The 22,498-nt window shown below is 42.6% G+C and overlaps 1 protein-coding gene across 10 annotated transcripts in view; it reads left to right on the top strand.

Moving 5' to 3' along the window:
* Positions 1–568: 568 nt before the first annotated feature.
* AAK1 (AP2 associated kinase 1) overlaps positions 569–22,498 on the top strand; it is a 148,697-nt gene continuing 126,767 nt past the window's right edge. For 2 of the 10 annotated variants that reach the window (XM_088470817.1, XM_088470818.1), the window contains exon 1: positions 571–1,528. In XM_088470817.1, coding sequence (XP_088326943.1) covers positions 1,378–1,528 — 151 coding nt within the window. In that variant the 5' untranslated portion in view covers positions 571–1,377. Of the gene's footprint in view, positions 1,529–22,498 lie in introns of all 10 variants that reach the window. The other 8 variants (XM_088470820.1, XM_088470821.1, XM_088470816.1 and 5 more) reach the window with 7 other exon arrangements.

The raw sequence follows: 22,498 nt of genomic DNA, 5'->3' as shown, positions 1-22,498 counted from the left end.
ACACAGCCCATTGCTGGTTGAGCTTTTCTTTGGGGGGGAGGTGGGTGCCACATCATTTTTTTTTTCATTTGACCAAACATTGGGGTTTTTTGTTGCAAACTTTTATGTTATTTATAAGTCACACTCTATTACATTTCCTCCTTAATGTTAAAGTTTTGTATTTTAGGAAATTAATAATTAGCATTTACTTATAAATGTTTTTTTTTTCACCACATCAGAATACATAGATTATTCTCACCATCAGTAAGTGAATAATAGGAAGATTAATTCGAACCTAAAAGCTGTTCTTTGTTCTGCTGGAATTCGGTGTGTAACAGTAAATGGTCATGCGCTACTGACAATTATGTCAATTCCATTCATTCATAGACTGCACAAGCCGGCATGGCTAGTACTGTGTGAGTGGCACACAGCATGTCAGGTGGCTGAGCCCTGCAGATGGGAAAGGTCACTCCTCACACACATAGACAGTATGTAGGTCATCAGTACAGAGCTCAGGTAATTGCACACAGTGCTGTATTGTAGCCACAGAAGGACGGCAGCGCAGCAGGCAGCAGATGGCTTAGAACCAACGAGCACGGCCCCTCGGGATTTGTAGTTCCTGCGGCTGTCAAGCTTCATAGAGCAGCTTTCCAAGTAGACTACAACTCCCAGCACACACCGCGAGCCTGGGCACCCAGAGTGAGGGAAGGAGCGGCGCCGGTGACAGTCTCCCCTCCTCCCCAGCAGCCCGTCCCGCACACGGTGCATTCCCCTGGCACAGCCGGCGTGTTGCCCAGGAAGGGGGTAATCACGGGAAGGTGGGATTATATCCCGGGTGAATCTATTTGCAGAGCTGCAGAAGTGATAGGGAGGAGGGGGCAGGAAAAAAAATCTAAGTCATTTCCTGTTCAGGTTCATTTCCTGGTTAAGACCCAGTTATCAGCTGCTCTGCTGTCCCCATACACAATATCCCATCTAATTCTCCATGGATCCCAGCGCTCCCCATCACCCCAGCTCCCTGCTGCCGGCTTCATCTTAGTAAGGGGTTAACCTGTGATGCATGCATTGGGGTGCACCTAATACACCCATTTATTTAACAATTAATGGGTGATTCCAAAAATGCCCACCTTGTCTCCATATCTCAGATGCAGGATGACATGCTAGGCATTCATTAATGGTCTATAGATATATTTTTATTGCTGCATTGTATTTTCTGCTACATCCTGGGACCCCTCATTTATTTGAATCTATTTTCCAGGGGGACACGTGGGACTTATATTTAGATCTCTATTAATAGGGTGTAAGAGCAGTTGAATGAAATTATTCTCTTGATCCAGAGGAAAAGGATCCTATTTTTCCCCCCCACCCTGTAGAGAAGCCTCTTTGGGGGTCAAGGACATGAAGAAGTTTTTTGACTCCCGGCGTGAACTGGGCGGATCTGGACCAGGAGTTGGTGGTGGGTCCAGCAGTGGTCTTGGTACTGGATATATTGGTAGAGTCTTTAACATCGGGAGGCACCAAGTCACAGTGGATGAGGTGTTGGCTGAAGGTAACATTCAATATAATGTAATGTACTTGTTTCATGTATATCTTGACACTGACAATGGGATCTATGGATGGTATGTTTAGAGGGATTATATCTCAAGGGCATTATCTGTGTAGATACATTTATACATATTGTACATCTACACTCTTATACGTACACCTAGTCCTAAGAATAATCAGCTTCATTTTATTTACATGTGGATAAATATACACTGTAATCCTTTCACTTTTTTTTTTACATTATTAATGGCTATTCTGTAGTGTACATTACAATGTAGCCGCAAGCTAGAGTGAATAATCTGAGCAGCTGGCATTTTGTTTCATTTGTTAGAAACATACCAGGTTTTAAGGGTATCTCTGGTAAATCCTGCTGAAAACCCACTGACTTGGTGAAGTTTTTAGCATCTGATATGTCACTTTCCCTTGAGAGATGGCGTTTATCCCTAGTCTCTTTTAAACCTTAGTTTGTGACAGAAACAAGTCTTCTGTACACTGTGTATGACAGAATAATAATAATAATAATATCATTCTTACTCCACGCCTACTGATACAATGTTCGTCAATAAATTGTATGCTAACATCCCATGAGTTGTTAAAAATATGGCTTGTCTCAATGCTTACCATGGATCGCAGCTGTACACAAAGAAATGTACTGAAATGCTATTTTATCTATGCTGTAATATATTTTTATGGAACTTTCCAATTTCCTTATGGTAATGCATAAAAAAGCAGTCACAACCTTTATCAGGATCCTGGGAGAAGATCTGACCCCCACACAGTATATATTTGTATCTCTGTAACTGACTGCACTGGAAGCAGGTCATATGTTCTTAGTAAATATTTCCATGAGTATTTAGGATGCTCCCTCCTTAGTCGGTGAAGACAAGATATACTTTGCCTGCTAAGTAATAGCATGTGTGATATATATATATATATATATATTTTTATTTTTTTTTATTGTGTGTTACTCTGGAGTTAATTGGTCTGAGCAAACTGCAGAATACTGAAGAGCAAACAATTCCTGTTCTAGCTTTCTAGTACAAGTCCATTAGACAAATCACATGAATGTTTTGGACAACCCCAGAACATGGCGTGCATGGAATGGACAACGGGTATAGGCTGAAAAGACAAAAACAATAACATATAAGTGATTTAGAGAAAACAGAATATCATTAGTTTTATTATATAAATTGCACATGTAATTTCCTAGAATTCTTCCTCCAGAATTTGCACCTGGCAAGTTATTAGTGCTGATGAGCTTCTATATTGCAGTTAGAGAATGGGGTTTGTTCTGTTTACCTTGTTCCTGAGAGTTTACTTTGGCCCTGCGGATCCCAACACTTATAGGGTTCAATTTAATTACAAGCTAAGGGGGCTAGTTGCAACGGCAGCGGAACTCTCCACCCTCGTGGCCCAATCTCTCCCCGGACTTGTAGATTTCTGTATGGTGCCCTATGGGCCTGCGGACAAAAATTCATGAGTCGTGTGTACGGTAAGTGCTGCATATAGCACTTTCTCCCTGATGCGACAATGTCGCGCCTAATTGAATTGAGCCCATAAACTGGTGTAACTTATGATTAATCTCATACTTTCTTGCTAAAGTAACATGGAAGTCTAATTCTCATATAGTTATACCCATTAAAGCAGCAATTCCACATAGTAGGCTATATTTATCAGCAAGTTAGTAGTAATTTTTATTATATATGCAAATACCTTTCAGAATCTCTCTGGGGGGTAAAATAAAATGGCTGCCACCAGCTCTTAGCTCTCATATCAGGTGATAGCAGAGGGGTGGGGTGAAGGAGAATGTCACAATGTAGACAGAGCTCATAGGGGGGTTCCAAAGGGATGCGGTTTTAATCTCGAATGCGAGGGTCCTGGCGCTCAGAATGCTGGTACCGGAATCCCAACACCTGTCAGAATCCCGGCCACAGGAATCCCGAAGGTAAGTAGCAGGGTTAGGGTTAGGCACTAGGGGGGAGGGTTCAGCTTAGGGAGCGGGAAGGGGGAGGTTAGGTTTAAGCACTAAGGGGGGCGGTTAGGTTGAGGCACCGAGGATGGAGGGTTAGGGTAGGAAGAGGAGGAGGGTTAGGATACAGACTGACAGGTGCCGGTATCCTAACTCTGACGGGGTGGCAGCGCTTGAAAAATGGTGAATATATCCTTCCAGATGGATTAATGTGTCATCCAATTTTTGTGACACCCCCTGTTTGAAAATGTGTAGTTTGCAAAGCAAGCTGCATCTGATTATGAGTACTCTGGACGAGTTTATACTAAAAGGAATGCCATCACCGATATTGAGTAAAAGTTTATAGTTCTGTATACTCCTAGAGCAGGCCTGGCCAACCTGTGTCTCTCCAGCTGTTGTGAAACTACGTCCCAGCATACACTCTCACTGATCAGCTGGTAAAGCATGCTGAGAATTGTAGTTTCACAACAGCTGGAGAGACAAAGGTTGGCTAGGCCTGTCCTACAGCATAGACCTGCTATCTTATTTCTATAGATATATTCTTGCATCTTTACTATTTTATTGATAAAAGCAAATAATCCTAAATGCTAAATACAGGATTATCTCTGCATCGTTTCCTCCTCAGCTTACACAGGTAATTCCTCACGAGAGTTTCTTCCCAAGACTCAGTTGCTCACAGACAATTTTTCTTTTTGTGGAATTCCTATATTGTTGTTGCCTGTCGCTGTTTCCATTCTGTCCTGCTGTTGTTGTCTCGGCAAAATTGCTGGCCTCAAGTTTGGGTTTGGCCATTGAGGGATGGAAGGACTTGGCTACCTTGAGGGAGGTTAATGATGAGAGAACTCTGTTGTTAAGGTTCTGCATGCTGGGCGAGGATTAGTTTTAAGGTTTTGCAAGCAATTCTTAGATAAATGTCTTCCTAATCACCCTCCATCAATTGCTGTCCATTAATCTTGTCACAGTCTCCGAGGCTTCATTCTGTTGCAAACAAAGGTAGCTTTGGGATCAATTGAACGCTGGTATTCTTTTCTATAGCCTCCGTTGCTTGAGCCAGATGTACCCACTTTGCAAAGTCCTTGTAGAGGCGGCTGATCTCTCCATTGCTCTTGACACTATAACAGTGGAGCTCAACTCTAAGGTGTTGAGTGCGCCATTGTTCTAAAAATGGCAGCTCCCAATCAAATTTATTGCAGATGTAATAATTCAGTACCCCCTCCCCCAAAACGTATTTTGGCTCGATACTTGGTACTCTGAATAATAGGCTGCACATCTCTATATAATAATGAACTGTGGGAGGAATTCAGCAAATTAGTATTTTTGGGGTTTTTACATGTGCTCCCTATCTAGTGGCTGTAAAGAATTAGCCAAGGGAATACAAAATAATGGAAACATTTTTTGGATGAAACAAATTGACTTGATAGACCATCACGCCTGCGAGTGCCTAGCCACAAATTGATGTTTTATATCATTCTAGGGATTTCCTCCACTCAGCATTCCTTGGTGCTTTCTTGGGGTAGGTGAATTGGAATGGGTATGATATCCCGGCTGTCGGGATGCCGCTGGTCACAATACCGACAGCGGCATCCTGACAGCCACGTGGGATGCCGACTACATCCCAGGTGAAAAAGTCTCTGCATTCCGCGGGACGAAACGCGTCGACAGTTTGATTATCCCTCCACTTCACGCTGATCCGGTTTGCAGCTCTGTCGATTGGGAGGAGATTGTGCACTTTGCCCGGTGTGTGTTACCAGATTGTGGCTGTATTGAGACAGAGCTCTATCCCCATTTTCAAGCCCGGCCACATAATACCTGCATCTACGAGACTTTGGACACTGGGATTCCCTGTCAGCATGACTACACTTACCATCAGCTGATGGCGCTGAGCTATACTCTCACTGCTGCTATCATATCCTGCTACCAAGTACCCATAGGCACAGTAGCCACCGCAGTGTGAGCACGGTATTGACCAGCTGAAGGGTGACTATTGAGCACTATTTAATCACCCAAAGGGGACAACATCTGTATTATCAGTGATACTGGTTGGTAATATCTGTGTGCACTGGGACACCAGTGACACAGATCAGTCCGAACTTGTTGCTTTACTCTAATTAGCACACTGGATATGTCTGATGGAACTTGAATAGCCGACCAATCGCTATAAGATACTTATTCAGCTACATTACACTTATTGTTGCAAATTGCAAAGTATCAGCAAATCCAAACGATACAGTGTCCTAGCATACTGCTTCTACTCTTTTTGCACATTTCTCTTAAGGATCCCAAGTCCTACCTGGTTTTTTACATGAAATTGCTGCTGATTTACATGTATTTGTGATATGATTATTGGGTCGCTAGCTCCTGGATCGGTTTAGCTATTTTGTATGCCATTGATCTATATGTATTGTGGGCTAACAATTTTTTAATAGACTTATATTTATTATTTTTTATTGTCGTTATCTATGTGTACATTTTTTCATGTGTATATGAACAAACCTATATTGGGCATACTAAACAAGCCTCCTTGTCTGTAAGAGAGAGCACAACCTCTACTATATGTATTTTTTGTACCAGCGCAGTCATTTCTGTTTATTTCTAATCCCAGGTGAATTAACTGTCCCATTGCAAGGTAGTATTGTTTGAACCATTCTGATGTATAGATTTAATAGTAAGTGCTATTGTTATCGTCAGATCCAGTTTGCATTGGATGTATTAGTAATGTAAATAAAATAAATTAGTTGTGTCTGACCCCTAAAAGTCTCTCCTCCTGGTTTAAAGAATAAAATTGAAACATGAACGTTGGAAATGAAATATATACCGGTTTCTGACCCTAGAACACCTCAAGGCTATGATGAAGAGTACAAATACATTCTAGGGGAATCTTCTTAGATTGCTTTGAACATGTGAAAGTAACCATGGGAACAACTGTGGAAAAGTGTTTGTTTTACTTAATGAGTATTTCCTTAAGCTAATTTATGTAAAATAAAAAGCTATAGAAATTGTTACCCAAAAAACACCTGAATCTGTTCCTAGGAGTGCCTCTGGAATAGTTAGATGAAGGCACTCTGCAACCAATATTGTCACTCTTTTTTTCTTTTTATTAACACACACTAAAGGGGCGCAGGAAAAGCATTAATGGTTATTTACAGTATTAAACATTAATGTTAGTAGCCAGATGTGGCAGTGATGACTGCAATACATCGCCGAGAATTAAATGTGCCCTTGTGTCCTGAAAAAACAACTCCTCCCTATGACATAGGTTCCCATGAACTCAATCCTCAAGGAACTCTGTCCAGGTTTTAAGAATAACCATGCCTCGGCACAGGTGACTTAATTTGCACCTCAGTCTTTTGATTTAAGGTGCATACACACACAACGATTTTTTTGAGTGATTATCGTTAACGATATCGTTTATCGTTCAATCGTTGAAAAAATCATTCACTTTCTGGGCGGAATTCAATTCTTTCCAGCCCCTATCGCGCCCGATGGAGCTATTCAATTCTTGCTCCTGTCGGGCACGATGAGCTGCCAGCGCTACATTTCAGCTCGCAGCCCCTGGGGAATGAGAGCTGAAATGTGCAAAAAGTGACATGTTTGGGCGCCCAAACATCACTTTTCGCGATCGCGCCCAGCACTTTGGTCGGGTTTAGCTGCTTTACGCGGCTAAAATCAACCACTTTGGGCGCGATCAGCACGAAAATCTAGAACAATTGCAATGCGGCCTGCGATCTCCTGTCACTTTAGACGGGAGATGCGGGCCGCGAAAACAATTGAATTCCGCCCTCAGAGTTAAAATGATGAACGATTATCATTAATGCATGTTCATGTTTGTAGTTCAGTTAGACTGACCAACTCAACGATTTTCAGTAAGGGAATATGCAAAAATCGTTTGTAGTTCCAAAAAAATCATTCATTACACTTTAAAAAATCTGACAGATAATCTGACAGAAAATCGTTAATAAAATCATTCAGAAAATTGTTGAGAACAAAATCGTTGTGTGTGTATGCAGCTTCTACCATCTGTGCACAACCATGGATATCCTTAAAATCTGGACCGTTGAGGTGCCTTGAGGAACAAGTTTAGAAAACTCTGCAGTATGACATTTTGTGTAGAATGAGAGTCGAAAAGTAATTACCAGGTAAACTGGAAATCGGGCTGGTTCATAGCAGTATTATCCCCTTTTTATAAGATACAATGATCTCAGTTCATTTACAAAAATTGCTTTATACTGTATGAGGAAAGCTGTGACTAAGACATTTAAATGTGTTCTGTGTAACTAAATTTGTAATGTGAGCATCCCAGAAATATGTGCATGTGTTTATATTCTCTGGGCCTTGTCTATGTGTGTATCTTACTCACTTCTGAACAATTGCTGCAATGTGACCCAGCTCTGCTTCTAGGAATGCTGTACTTGTCCGGGTGCGTGGAGCCAGTAAAGGCCAGGTAATATTGGAGTTGTTAGCTGGTTTCTACAACCGGTTTTATTATTGCTTGGTACAAATAGAATGCCAACTTCTCAGATGGCCTTCACACACTATATATGAGTGGTCATTATCTCTCAATGAATCTCATCGATGGACACTCCCAGTCTTTATTGTATCGCTTCCTATAATGAATGCCAGGAGGTAATTCACATAGCACACTTCATGAACACCTGGTCAGCAATGTCATAAGGGATTGTAGACTGGAGGCTGTTAACATGAACATACATAGACATGATGTCATGCAGTAGAACATGCTTGGGCAACCTCTGGATTTCTATCTGCTGTAGAACTACAAGTGCCAGCATGTCATGTGAGCAGTCAGCCAGATAGCCTAGGTCTGTGTTTTAGTGATCTTCAAAAGTGTTACTATATGAAACCAATTTGATCAGAACAAGTAAAAGATAGATTTCGCCCCACACTGTCCTACTGTACGTCCCACTATGCCGTCTATGTTCCCCACCATTGTGAGACAGGTCAGGTGACGTGAGATTTGATGTTGTTATTGTTAATAATTGATTTCCACCATTCACTAAATTCTACCACATCAACTGGCTCCTGGCACAGTGGGTGGTGACAGACGCCAAGTCCAAGGAGATGGCACTGTATCAGTAGGCTCAATCGGCTATGTCTGTATTATTAGCAATATTTAATTATCTGTAAGCATCTTACATTACTCCGGTTGTAAACCTGCGTTAAGCTGTCCGTAATTGCATCATATTTTTCCTTCACGTCATTTTACATGTCAGAGGCTACTCAAAGAGTCGCTGTGCTTGTAAACTACATTGTATTTGTGTTTTAATATGTAGGTTCGGTGATGAACAAGACTAAAAGTTGCACATTTTATGTGAAACACATGTTGAAATCTTATACCTACAGATGGACCCACATACATCTAGCCTCCTGTCACGTTAAACAGCCCTTCTAGTCGCGCCATGCCGTGGCATGACTCAGTAGCGCCGAGCGTCTTTTCCTGCATTTTTTTAAACCTTCAAATACGTCTTATTCACCCAACGATAGATAGCCAGCACAAGCAGCTTCTGCTGATTAAAATGATATGCGGCATGCCTATGTTCTCCGTGCGTCTGCGGGTGTATCTGCATGCTAAACATTACATTTGCAGTGTTACAGCCGCTGACACTGTACTTAGTATTTTGCATGCAGATACACCCACACTTCGCTCAGAGAACATAGGCATGCCGCATATCATTTTAATCAGCAGAAGCTGCTAGTGCTGTCTATTTGCGTGAGTAAGTCGCATTTGAAGTTAAAACGACGTACAAAAAGATGCTCAGCACTACTGAGTCACACTGAGCTCCCACGTTGTGTGTGCCGCGACTTGCAGCGCACGGAGGATAGATGTATGTGGGCACATCTGTAGTCTTCATTCTAGCACCCTGCACCTGTCACAACCTGTGCAGTTCCTCTATCCTGCCTGGGGTGTTGCTCTCTGCTTTGGTGGATCTAGCACACTCAGCTGATGGAACAAGCTGCTGAGATTCAGCAGTTTGTGTGCTAGAAGTACCAGAGCAGAGAACGATCCTTAGTCCTTCATTACCTTGCATGCGATAACGTCCAGTTGGCCGTGCAGCAAGATAGATTGGAAGATATCGCTAATGACAGCGGGAGCGCGCAGATTGGGCATACACACTGAACGATCCGGCCGATATGCCGTTCCGATAAGATCGGGGAAGACATATCGGGCCGACATCGCTCCAGTGTATACCCAGCTTAGGGGGTCTATTTCTCTACATATAGCGAAAGATTTACACCAGAGAGATTAGATATTCTCCGGTGATCACCTATTTTGCACCACTTACCACCATCCCCATAGATGTCCATACCTGGCAAAGGGGGACCAGCGAAGCAGAATCCCACTGGTCATATATCTATGGATTGTGCATATTACTGGCCATGCTATGATGCTCAGCAATACATACCCCAGCAGCTGTTGATAAATAGTACCCTATGGGCCTGATTCAGAGTTGTACGCAAACCCGACAATGTTAGAAACGTGCAGATCTCCTTCTGTGTGCTCGCTTGCAGTGCCTGTATGCCGTAGCAATGTCCCAGAAAAAAGGGGGGGTGTCGGCCCCTATTTCTGGGCGTGCTGAAGCTACTCGCTGTGTCATTGTACTCAGCTGTACTGGCTGCAGCTGAGTGGAAACACCGACCATCGGATGACCGATGTCCACGCAGAGTGATTAAATGCTGCATCTTGAAATGCAGCTGCGGGTCACATAAGCCGGCAACAGGCGTCTATTTACACAAGACGCCTCCCACAGCGTTAGCATATTATCACACAGCCGCTGAGTAATGGTGTGCTACTCTGAATCAGGCCCAATGTGCGATCTCTCTTCTCTTTTTCTTTTCTCCTCTTCTCTTCTCTCCCCACCCGTCTTTTGCCTTACTCACGGTTTTTCCAGCCCTCCTCTCACTCCCTCTCTTTTCTCCTTTCATCACTTGCTGGCTCATCATGTTTCTCTGGCTGACGCTGGTCTACACAGCTTCATTATAAAATGCCCGTGGGATAGCCAGGCCTCTCTTACCTTGACTCCATTCTGAGACTCGGCTCTGTCATAGGACCCCGCCACTGACCTGTGCAGGCATGCTTAACCCCTTCCTAGCCACAGAGGCACAGAGAACACACATGGAGGAGCAGGTGACCTGCAGAGTCTGTCAGATTGGAAAAATCCAAATATTTAATTCCTGTAGAAACTCCGTAACCATAAGGTGCAAATTAATTTTGAGTTTAGGAGTGGCAAAGTAAATGTATACTTGTGATGCTTTTTGGTTAAAGGGAAAATGTATGCACTGTGCTGCTCAGTACACTGTTTCCACAGGATAAATGGTGGTAGCCAGTCTCTCATAGGGGGAGATTTATCAAAGCTTGGCAAGATAAAGTACCAACCAATCAGCTGCTGTCATTTTATAAACAGCCTGTAGAATGACAGGTGGAAGCTGATTGGTTGGTACTTTATATCTGTCCACTTTTATCTCTTTTAAAGCTTTGATACATCTCCCTAATGAGTAATGCAGCAATGCCTTATGGTAGGGAAATGTTCCCACTGCATACAGTGGTGGCTGCCGCTTTTTAGGCTGACCCAATATTTTGTGGATACAGCACCAGTCAGTTGATTTAGAACCAGTGGGCTCGATTCAGACCCGCTTGCTAGATGCGTTCGCACGCCGAGAAAGTATGCCAATCCGCGATCGCACAGCAAGGCAATAGGACGTCCACTATGTCTTAGCGTGTGATCGCTCTGTGTATGCAGACGCCCACCAGCCTGTCTTAAGACGCCCACTTTCCCACGTCATGTCCAGGAAGTGTATGCAGCAATCAGTAACATCGAGTACCGGAAGCGATCGCAGCACTTGTGGCTGACCATACCCTACCGCAAGCAGTGCGAGTGCTTCAGTGGATAAAACAACCATGTGACGTGTACTATGACGCTGCGTCTTAATTATACACGCCTCTGAAACGGAGTTGAGACCCTCAGGTACGCCTGCGTTCGCACCACCATTCCCCCGTTTTCATGTCACCACCCACAAACGTCTTGTTCTGTCACTCTAGCTAGCAAGCTGTCTATGCGCAGCGAGCAAACGCTTCCCAATCGCATGAACTATTTCACGCACGTGCACTGCGATGTGTATGCATGCGCAGATTGCAAATATCGTCTGGCTGCGTGCGAACGCAGCCTAGCAAGCGGGTCTGAATGGGGCCCAGTGTTCACTGTATAAATAAGATTAAAGTGACTGGTACCCTTAACAACGTAAATACATACAAGTTGCCTGCTTTATTATTACTTGGTGTGGTGTGAACTGGACGGTAATAATAACCTATTTCTCTTTTATCTGCTTATAGGCGTTCGGTGTCGTGGCGCCTTCCTTTTCTAGTTTTAATACAAAGTGACTTGTCTCATCAAGGCCAGGAGCACTTTCCCTTGCTGAGTAGGTCAAGGCTGTAGTAAATTGCCAATAGATGTCACTTAGAGATAAAGGTTCCAGGCTAATCAATTAGATCTAATTGTAATTTTCTGGTGTATACATTTTTTTTTTTCTTTCAAACATCTTTATTTAGCCACAGGTTACAATGCACTGTTGATATTACCTCAGTATATCAACTAAGTGATTTCAGCACAGACAGTAATTGGTGTTGACTGCGGAAAAATTAAAGTGGGGAACAAAAAAGGAACACACATAAGCAAGTAGTAACAGTTGGGATACAAATTGCATCACTTGATTAAAAGATGGGCACATGTTTCACAGCATGTGTTGTAACATTAATGGTGAGAGGGAGCCAGCCATCTCTCCCATGTGGTGTTAGAGGCTATCAGTTGGTAATATTTACTCCAAAGTGTTCATGTAGTTTACATAATGTGACTTCACGTATAACTGAAATAAGGTCGTTTTTTTTTTTTTTTTAATATTGACAAGTGGTATGTACCCTTGTGGCTATTAAAATAAATTGCACTGATTTATTGGAGGTATAATGTAATTTAGGTAATGCCTCTGCCCTTAGGAATACATTGGGAGTCTAAGGAAAATTAATTTATAGGATGTCAGAGATCAGTCTCTGAATCTTCCACCACAAGGATCTTAATGGGCACGTCTACCAGGTGCTTTAGACAGTGGGGCTGATGCAGATTTGAACCTTTGCCCAGAGCCATTTTAACGCCACGAGCAGTAACGTTTTAAAAACATTCTAAAGGTTAAAAAAATGCTTTTGGCAAAAGAATAAAGCATTTTTGAAAAAATAAATTTTCAGGCCTGTTGATGATACGAGTACTGTTGTGTTACCTAGACCTCCCCATACAAAGGCAGTCTTGGCAATTCTTGCTGACATTATCAGAGTCCCCCCGGTAGAGTCCTGGAGTGTGTCGCCATGTCGGATGGGGGGGCGAGGCGCGATACTGCAATCGTGTCACTGATGCCCCACCATCCTCACTTACAAGCCATAATTTGTGACATATTATGGCAGAGGAGGGCTACATCTGGCCCTGCCCCCCACATTTTGGTAGGGCTGAGCTGTTATCATTCAATGCAAATCTCGTCTTCCAACTTATGGCTGAACACTTCAGTTGGGAATTGTGTGAATGCGGTACTCTGGAAGCTGGAAGGGCTCTCCGAAATTCCGGACCTTTGCGGATGTCTTGTGAGCGTTAACAAGTATGGTCTTACCACGGATGGGGATTACTGTCGGCAATAGCAGTGCCACCCGATATGTCGGCACCTATCGCATCCCACTGCATGGGATCGTCAGTCGCATTGTCAGATTGAGCAGCATGTAGGGCCGACCTGATGATGACACTGACATCCAGACGGGAACGCGCTTGGTACACACTGGCTGATGTTAATGATGTGTCAGCCCGATCCGCCGGTTCATACGACATATTGCCTACATATCGGCTAATGTGTACCCATCTTTAAAAATGTGAAGGTGACAACAGATTTAATACAGAAATGAGCGATAATTGTAATCATTGTAAAGCAGATTGAAGTGTATTTTAGTTGTATGATCAGAGTCCAATCCTGCAATCACCCTACAATGTCCATGCAGAGAAATGATCTATTCGTCTCTGTTAGATCAAAATTGCAACGTGTATGTAATACAGAATCTCCTTTTGAATCAGATTTAAAATAATAAAAAATGAACCATGTTTTGGGGTTAGAGGTCCTTTTTAAGTATCCACCCATATATATAGTACATTTACAGATACCCTCCCTGTCACATAAGCCTATATAGTACTAGAGAATACTTCCCTCATTTGGACTGGCATTCCGGCGTTGGGATTAAGATAGGCGTCGGTATTTCGACGCATAGTTTAAGTCCCTTGTCGGGATTCGGATGTCGGTATTGAGACCACTACATCCCAGTACGGGGCATGCTTCTTTAGTTTCCATGGCAATAAGATAAGAGCTTGTTTTGGAACCAGCTTGTGTTTTGGAACACAACTATAGAAAGATTCCCTTTCTGAATGAGCTATATTTACACATTACTATGTCCCTACATTTTCCTTTTCTTCTTTTTCTCAGATTAAAGGATATTTGTTTATAGAATACTTATTTTGTATGGTGTAAAATTATTTATTTTTATTTTTTTACTACAATAAGCAGAATAGCTTTTAAAAGGTTAATCCATTATTTCTTTTGGTGGTCTGAATTGTTGTATTTTCATTTGTAGTTGCACAATCTTCTTCATGGACCGTAATATAAGAAAAAGATGATGGACTAGATAATTTGAATACTAGAAGATGCTCATGGGATGCAACTAAAGAGCAGGTGTAATAAATCAGTTATATTATCATAAACATGTATGTCTTCCATGGAGTTTAAAAAAACTCTCTCTCCTTGAAATGGCAATTGCTAAATTCTGATGACCATATATGAATATTCATTTGTATTGTGGGTCTCATTCAAAGCCGCCCATAAGCGGCCGCTCGTTCGTTCCGAGCGATGTTCGCACATCTGCGCATGCGTATGGGTTTTAGTACGCATGCGCAAACCAGTCAGTGCGGCCAGAAATCGTGTGCTCGCAAAATAGCGAATGCCTGCTAATTTGAGTGACATAATGAGGCGTATGTGGGTGGTAACAGGGGAAGGTGCTTGAAAACGGCGAGTGGAAATCAGAACGCAGGCATGCTTAAAGGTCAAAACGGGCGTTTTAAGGGTGTGCATAATTAACAAAGCAGCGTCATCGACCACGTCAGTTAGGTGTCTTTTAGCCAGAACTGCTCGCATGATTGCGGTAGGAAAAACCAACCCCAAGAATAGCGAGCAGTTCATACACCGTTCGATGTACTCAATTAATCTAATAAATAGTGGACATGACGTATGATGCGAGCGGCCAGGGGGCGTTTCTTACAAAATAACGACCGCATGTTTTGTTCGCTCGTTCAGACATGGAGGCGTCAACAGACCGCAAAGAGCGAACGGTTAATTTAAATAGCCACCCCCTTTTTCTGAACGAGCCAGCACAAATAGCGTCCGGCTCTGAATCAGGGCCTGTGTTCACAGCTCTGAGATGGGTAGCTTGGAGCATTTAGGTAGTTTTTAGTGTTTTTGACTGGTTTTGATGAGGGCTAGAGTTTTTTTTATCCTGCTATGCCTTATGTATTGTGACTTAGGCTCTGATGGCTGTTGTTGTATTAGTTGTCCCCCATCTCCAATTTTCTCATCTCTGTCCCCCCTCACCCTCTACCGGCTTCCTGTCTCTCACCTCTGTCCCGCTCACCTCATCTGCCTCTCTCTTATTTCTGTCACTAATGTCAGTCTCTTACAGTATGTCAGTACACCCCCTGAGAAGCACATACTATAGCTGTCCCCCCTCCAGCATATCTAACCTGTGGAGGTCCGCGGGTGGTGTGGGGGGGCCACCTGCTGCTGGTGCAGACAGAAAGCAACATCCTGTTCTAGCGCAGTGTTGGGGGGAGAAGACAGAAGTGAGGCTGTGTCTGGAAGTCCGGCAGCCAGTGAGAGCTGTGTAGGGAGGGGCTCCCTGCAGCTAGGCATACTCTTTGAGAGATTTTTTAATAGATGTTAGTTAGTTTTTGGTGTTTAGGTTCCTTGTGGCTCAGTTATGTTTTATGTATAATTCTCCACTCTGCAGCCCTCTAGAATGTTGTGACACCCTGTAAATATACGTAATAATATTAAAATTGCAACTTAATTAATAAAAGTCCCTTGGCTTGTCTTCTTAAACCTTTTGTCTCTTCCTAGAATTCAAACATATTTGGTTAGAATAGATGCTCTGTTTTCACAGTATGTTTTAGCTTTAATACACTAAGTAAATGTACTTTTCTTCGTTAATGTGCGCTATGTATTCTATGGAGTCATTAAGGTTAGAATACATTTTTGATTCTTTGAGATTCCAAGGCAGTCTTCTTAAAAAGTTAATATGTTTTAAATTAACTAGTATTTCAATTCCTCCCTTCACAAAAGTTATACAGTAGCCTTTCTGATAAAGGGCAAGTAAGGTCAGAGTGTGAAATTACGGGGCAGATTCAATTTGCCACAGATAAATTGTCAGTAATTGAATCTGCCCCTAATATTTCAAAGGATATGAATTACTGAGCTGATTAACATATGCAGAATGACTGCAGTGTTTGCACTTAATATGTCCATTACACTCTATTTTATGCCTTTTGCAATAGGTTATCATGTTAGGGCGGAAGTGCTTCTCTAACTAAGCAGGTAGGCAAGTGGCTGACAGCTAGACAGACACGCTACACAGAAATACACAGTGTGGATTGGCGGATTCATACACGGACAGTAACTTAATTCCAGCCCATCGGTTGTGGAGGAGCTTCCGCTGTCTGTAGTGGAGTGTGGAGGTAATACTGCATATCTGCCCTGTTAAAAAGTAATGTGTCAGAGTAACACAGAACAATGCATTGTATACATATTTGAAAATTACCATTTTGGGGTTTAGTGACCCGTTAAGACAAGTCTAAAAATTGTGCTGTTGAATAACCATATTCATTATTTCAAATGTATTATTTAGCTCTTAAACTATATCTTGTAGAATGCTAGTTTTAAATATTCATAGTACTTGTAATTCTGATTATACTTGGGATAGCGTGTCCTGTATTCTTAAACTTTTATTAGTGGCCACTTGTCCAAGACTGAAGCGTTGATAGTCCGGAACCACAGCTGTGTCGGCTGAATCTATATGAATGAGCTGGCATGAAACCGGTTTATGCAGTTTCAATGAGACATATTTTATAGGTTAAAGGCCCTTCAGTTTCTGTTGATAGAACAGTTAACCTACTATTTTGTTGTTTTTTGTTTATTTTTCTTGGTGGTCTTCATTAATATGCTGGCTGTATGCTTCTGCAGACTATGAATCGCTCTGTCACTATGTATGTAAGGCAGACTTTATAGTATCCACTGAGAAATCCTGTTTGGAAAGTACATCAGGAACCAACAGATCTTTTGGTCCCAGCTACATAAACTTTTAGTTTCGACAATTGCACAAAACTGTCTGATAAGTTTCACACCTTGGCTCATTCGCACGATTCTTTATTGTTATTTTATGTTTTGTGATGGTGTTATGTTATATGCTCGTACATTGGAATTGCAAGTGACCACATACTGCAGATATAGGAATAACCCTCCAGTACCTGCACATATTTTATATGCCGTATGAGTGATACTTAAGATTTGTTGTGAAATAAGACGGTCTTTTTCAGTGAGTTCATAGTATAATATGTTTTACAGTAGTTACAAGTGTAAATGTAGTACCGCAATATGCATTTTAAACACCGCTAAATTTGTTGTATGTATAGGATGAAAACATGTCCTAATATTCTGGATGGTTTAATAAATGTGGGATCCAAAGAAAGACTTTAGGGTCGGTTAACTAAAACGTCTAAAAAGGAAAATTGTGTTGCACAGCCAATAAGCGTCAAGCTGTCATTTGTCTAGTACAGTGATTCCCAACCTCGGTCCTCAAGGCACACTAACAGTCCTGGTTTTAGTGATATCCATGCTTAAGCACAGATGGTTAAATCAAAATAACTAAGGTACTAATTAAGTCACCTGTGCTCAACTATGGCTTTCCTTAAAACCTGGACTGTTGGTGTGCATTGAGGACTGTGGTTGGGAACCCCTGGTCTAGAACCATACTTTGTATGCCTTGGAGGACTGGTCCGCGTGGGATGTGCAGGGTGCTGCGTTTTGCCTTATTGCGTTCCTGCCCCCTGCTGCTCAATTCCACAAATCACGGAATTGCGCACTTGGTTGCCCGGTTTGTTGACGCAGTTCGCTGTGAATGGTCACCACACACTTCGTATGTGGGATGCGGAATGTTGGTTTATTTTTCCAGGCCTCCGGAAGCTCCCGAAAACTCTAGGAGAGTGGACAAGCATGTCTAGTTCATTCTAGGAAATCCTAAAATCCGATTGGTCTCTGTGGTCATTTTTTTTGCTTGCTATGGGCACCACACGCAATTGCTAATCACAGTATGTGAAGTATTTGTGCCTCAGTTATGTTGCCGGTTCCTACTCCTAGTAAGTGAAAAGTTCACATCAATTTTGTTTGCTTCGGGCTTCCTCCATTGGAAACAGGCAGGTAGGCGAAAGACACCATCGTGATTTCATATGAGCATGACTGATCCAGGTTAATTGAGGCAGTGAGTAAACAGATGAAATATCTAGCATACACAAAAGACATAAAGTAAACTAATGACTGTCAGCACAACAGTTGTTTGTGAAAATACCTAGGCATGTTCCACTGTGTGATCGTTTAGCAATTCCTCTGACGGAGGCCGTGGGGTTGAGCAGTGCAGGCAGCCTAATTAATTGTAACTTTCCCCGGTCACATCACGTTTATCACAATTGAACGGTGTGTCTTTTAGTTTTGACATTGGATGACAGTATTTTCCCCGTGGCTGGAAAAGGAGATCACATCGGAACGCACAGAAACAGCAGCGTGATAACAAGGTGTTATGAGCAGCGATGTGCTGCCACACATAGTAACCTGTTAAATAATGGCTTTAATTTTGTGTTTGGTCCTAGAAACAGAACCACTGTTATCTCACTGGTTGCTATGGGTTGCGGCTAAGTAATATACACATTCCACTGTGGACTTTAATAACTCCCTATATCTGTTACATGTCCAAGAGGCCTACGTGTTAAGCAGTTTTTTTCCATAAAATTATGCGGAAAATGCAGTTTCTGCATTATTTTATCTAGTGTACCTATGTACTAATGACACAATGCAGGAGATTTCACAGAAATATCCAGAGTGCTAATTAGTGCTGCAGATCACAGTCCCCATAATTATCAATGGGAACTATGATCTGACCCCTGTGTACCAAACTCCAAAACGTAAAGCTTTTTGGAGTTTAGCCCTGGTAGTTTACACCATCTTTAGATGGTGTCAACTACTGTAAGTCTATGGAGGCTCCAGGGGCAGGTGAGAGCTCTTTTGATCTCTCCCCCACAGCCCCCAGCCGACTCCGGAAGCTGACGCTGTGTGCATGTGGAGTATCAGTTTCCCCCGGGGAAGTCTTTCACTTCTGTGATAGACTTCTCCTAAATGCAGAGGATATAACTCATGGGCTCAGCGGTTACCGCAAACGCTGTCTCTGCGAGTTCCCCGATGTACATTGCGGGGATATTTTTTTATTAAAAATGGAAATAGCCCCAACGAGTTAGATAGATAATAATCGCGGCTAGTCCGCGATTATTAGTACATAGACCCCCAAAACTTTATTTTAAGTTACATTTTTTTTAGTTGCTTGCTGATAACTGTGATGAGCAGCTATGTCATATTTCAAGATGTATGCGGAAATATCGTGTGGTTTTAAAACGGCATAATTAGCCGTGAAAATCCCAGTGTTCATGGGCATCTCTGTGGCTCTAAATGTTATATTAATATTTATTTTAGCTGTTCTTTTAACACGGGCAAGCCAAAAATAATCCTGAACTTACCCTTTAATAGTGCATTGTAGCAAAACTGGTTACTGTAGTCTGGAGCGAGAGAGGGAATTTTGGTCAATGTAAATCCTTCAGTCTTTATATCAAGGTATAAAATGTAACTTTGGCCCCAAAGTCGATTGCACAGTCTGACCACTTCTTATGAATATAACAGGCCTGGGAGTCTCTTTTCCTAACTATGTTTCTTTGCTGAGATGCAGTTGAAACCAGACCTAGCCTGTGTTTGCTCAGCCATTTCCTGACCAAGTTATGAAAATATACAAAATGTCCATTCCCAATAGCATTCATCATATATGAAAGCTTCAGGCCATTGAAATCAGACCGACCGTGTCAATCCTTTGCTGGCTTTTTCTTCATCTTTAGTTTTTCACATGAATAATTTTTTTTATATAATGAACCAATTTTACTCACAGCTTTTAGATTTATAATTGACTATGCAGTATGAGGTAATGTATGTGTATACACACAGCAAGACCACATTTAGGGCATATTCGCCCACTCCCCTGGACCTGCCGGGAGGCTGCTGCTCCCTGCCCCCCAGAAGACCATTCAAGTCTCCCAGCCGCCTAAGTAAAGTGGGCAGTCCAGGTAGTTGATGATGAGATTCGCGCCGAATTGCATCACTGTAGCCACGCCCCCCACTTTACATGTGAGCTCTGCATTTTAAAGCAGGTGGAGGGTCCACAATGATGGGATCACACCATTGCATCACCACACCGCTCCCCTTGCTGTTACACGCCCCCTGCTGTGCCGACCTGGCTGCACCATTATTATAGACCCCATACTGACTGGCATGGGAGTGCATGCGAGTTAAACTGCAGGTAAATTCGCACCTTGTAATGCGACTTTCATTACAAGGTGCGAATTACACAGAAGCATGCACAGATCAGTGAGATCCGTGCATGCTTCTGTGTGGGGAAAAAAAGCGTTGAAATAAAAAAAAATAACATGGGTTCCCCCTCCCCCAAGCAGCATCGGGCTTTTTTGAGCTATTTTGACCTCTGTGGAAATACAAGGGACAAAATGAGTAGGGGTCCCTTGTATTAGCCACAACCAGCACCTAGCGGTGGTGTAATGCCACAGCCGTGTGACCCGCTTCACTGGGTCCCCCGAGCAAAACATTTGCACCCCACGCTAGTCGGCCCACTCTCTAAGGCACCCCAAGCCTGGGCTGATAGCCCAAGGCTATCCCTGGCTCCCCTGGGTGATGGGTGCCAGGTTGATTGTGTAAAAAATAGAATAAATTATATTGCCCTTTACAGGAGAACTAGAGGTCCAAGCAAGCCTCCCATGCATGCTGGTACTTGGAGAAACACAAGCACCAGCATGTGGGGCATTAAGGGACTGCTGGTATCTCTAGTTCACCTGCAAAACCAATATTAAAAAAACGGGGCACACACACACTGAAGGTTTTAATATGTTATTACACATACACTCATTCACACACTCACCTGCACTCACACTACATACTTACCTTGTCCCTAGCGCCGGTCTGTCCCCTTGTAGAGTAGAATCCACATTAATACATGTAAAAAAAAAAAAAAAAATACTCATGTACTCCTTGGTTCCAGTCCTCTTCGGTCCAGGTAGGCATCCACCATCTTCTTAAAAATAAAAAAAAAACACGCAAAGCCCGGACCCAGCGGACATAGTATCGTCCTCTAAGGATGGTACTTCGCAAATGCCGGTTCAGCCGCTGCATTTCCATAGAAATACATTGGCTGAATATTCATAGGCTGATAGCCGAGCCTCCGCCTCTCAGCCAATGAGCTGTTCCCACCGCTGACTTCAATGCTAGAAATGCACTTTAGTAACCTATTGGTTCCTAACACTGAAGTTAAAAATAACTAATGTGCCGGTCAACCTTTTTGTGTAATATATGTCAGTGGACCAGTCTTGAGGGACCTGAGAGAAACATATAGTGGCCAAAGGGCATATATGACGACATTATTGTACATTAGAATTTTCATCATGTCATTAAACTGTCATCTGTCCTATAAATGCACTTTCTGAGGTTCGGTTACGTTTCATGCAGAGTAATCCAGTTGTTTTTTTATTTGTGGCTGAAACGACAGTTACTGGTAAAAGTATTCATTTAGTTGTATTTAATTTTACTGAATAACAAATCGTACTGTGTGCAATTTTATTTTTTATTTATTTCAAAGCATTAAAATGCATTTTTTTTATGTGACTTTGCTTTATGTTATTATAAAAAATTAAATATTAATGTTACATAAGTATCGAGCCCCATACTTTGGCAGCAGTTTCAAAATTAGCATACAGTGAATAGTCTTCATTCTAGCACCTTGCACCTGTCACAAGCCGAGCAGTTCCTCTTTTCTGCCTGGGGTGTCGCTCTCTGCTCTAGTGCTTCTAGCATACTCTGCTGATGCAACAAACAGCTGAGATTCAGCAGTTTGTGTGCTAGAAGCACCAGAGCAGAGAGCGACACCCCAGGCAGGATAGTGGAAATGCACGGGTTTTAAAAGGTGCAGGGTTCTAGAGTGAACACTACAGTGAATAGGATAGTGGTAGCAGTATGCTGTGGGGTTGTAGCCCTCGGCAGGGACTGGGTATCTTGGTAAAAAAAGAAAATGGTGAATGGTTTAAAACACTGCAAGAGACTTGTTTTAAGTCTGCACAAAAAAAAAAATGACGCCTGGGCAAAGGTTCATTTGTCAGCAGGACAAAGATACCAAATAGAAAGTTATACTAACATTGAAGGGGCTCGAGAACTTAAAGGCATAATTGCTGACTATTTGGCAGTGCACGGCGGTGCAGCCAAGCGGGTAGTGCAGGGGTGGGAGGGTACGTGACACAGCGATCGTGTAACTGTACAATGCTGCATTGTAAAGAGGACGGAAGTGCCACGGTGATGCAATTCATCAAGATGCCCGGACCACCCACTTCACTTGTAGCAGAAGGCAGTTGCGGCCTCTGTCAGACTTACCTAGCTGGGAGAGCCACTCGAGACTTAGGTGTCTGTTTACTAAGCTTTGTTAGGAGATAAAGTGAATGGAGGTAAGCTGCCAACCAATCAGCTCCTAACTGCCATGTCACAGGCTGTATTTGAAAATTGGCAGTT

Source organism: Taudactylus pleione, unplaced genomic scaffold (assembly GCF_031769625.1).
Source record: "Taudactylus pleione unplaced genomic scaffold, aTauple2 ptg000105l, whole genome shotgun sequence".
NCBI classification, from domain to species: domain Eukaryota; kingdom Metazoa; phylum Chordata; class Amphibia; order Anura; family Myobatrachidae; genus Taudactylus; species Taudactylus pleione.
The sequence above is the reverse complement of the archived record's forward strand: the minus strand, read 5'-3'. Positions and strand labels throughout refer to the sequence as shown.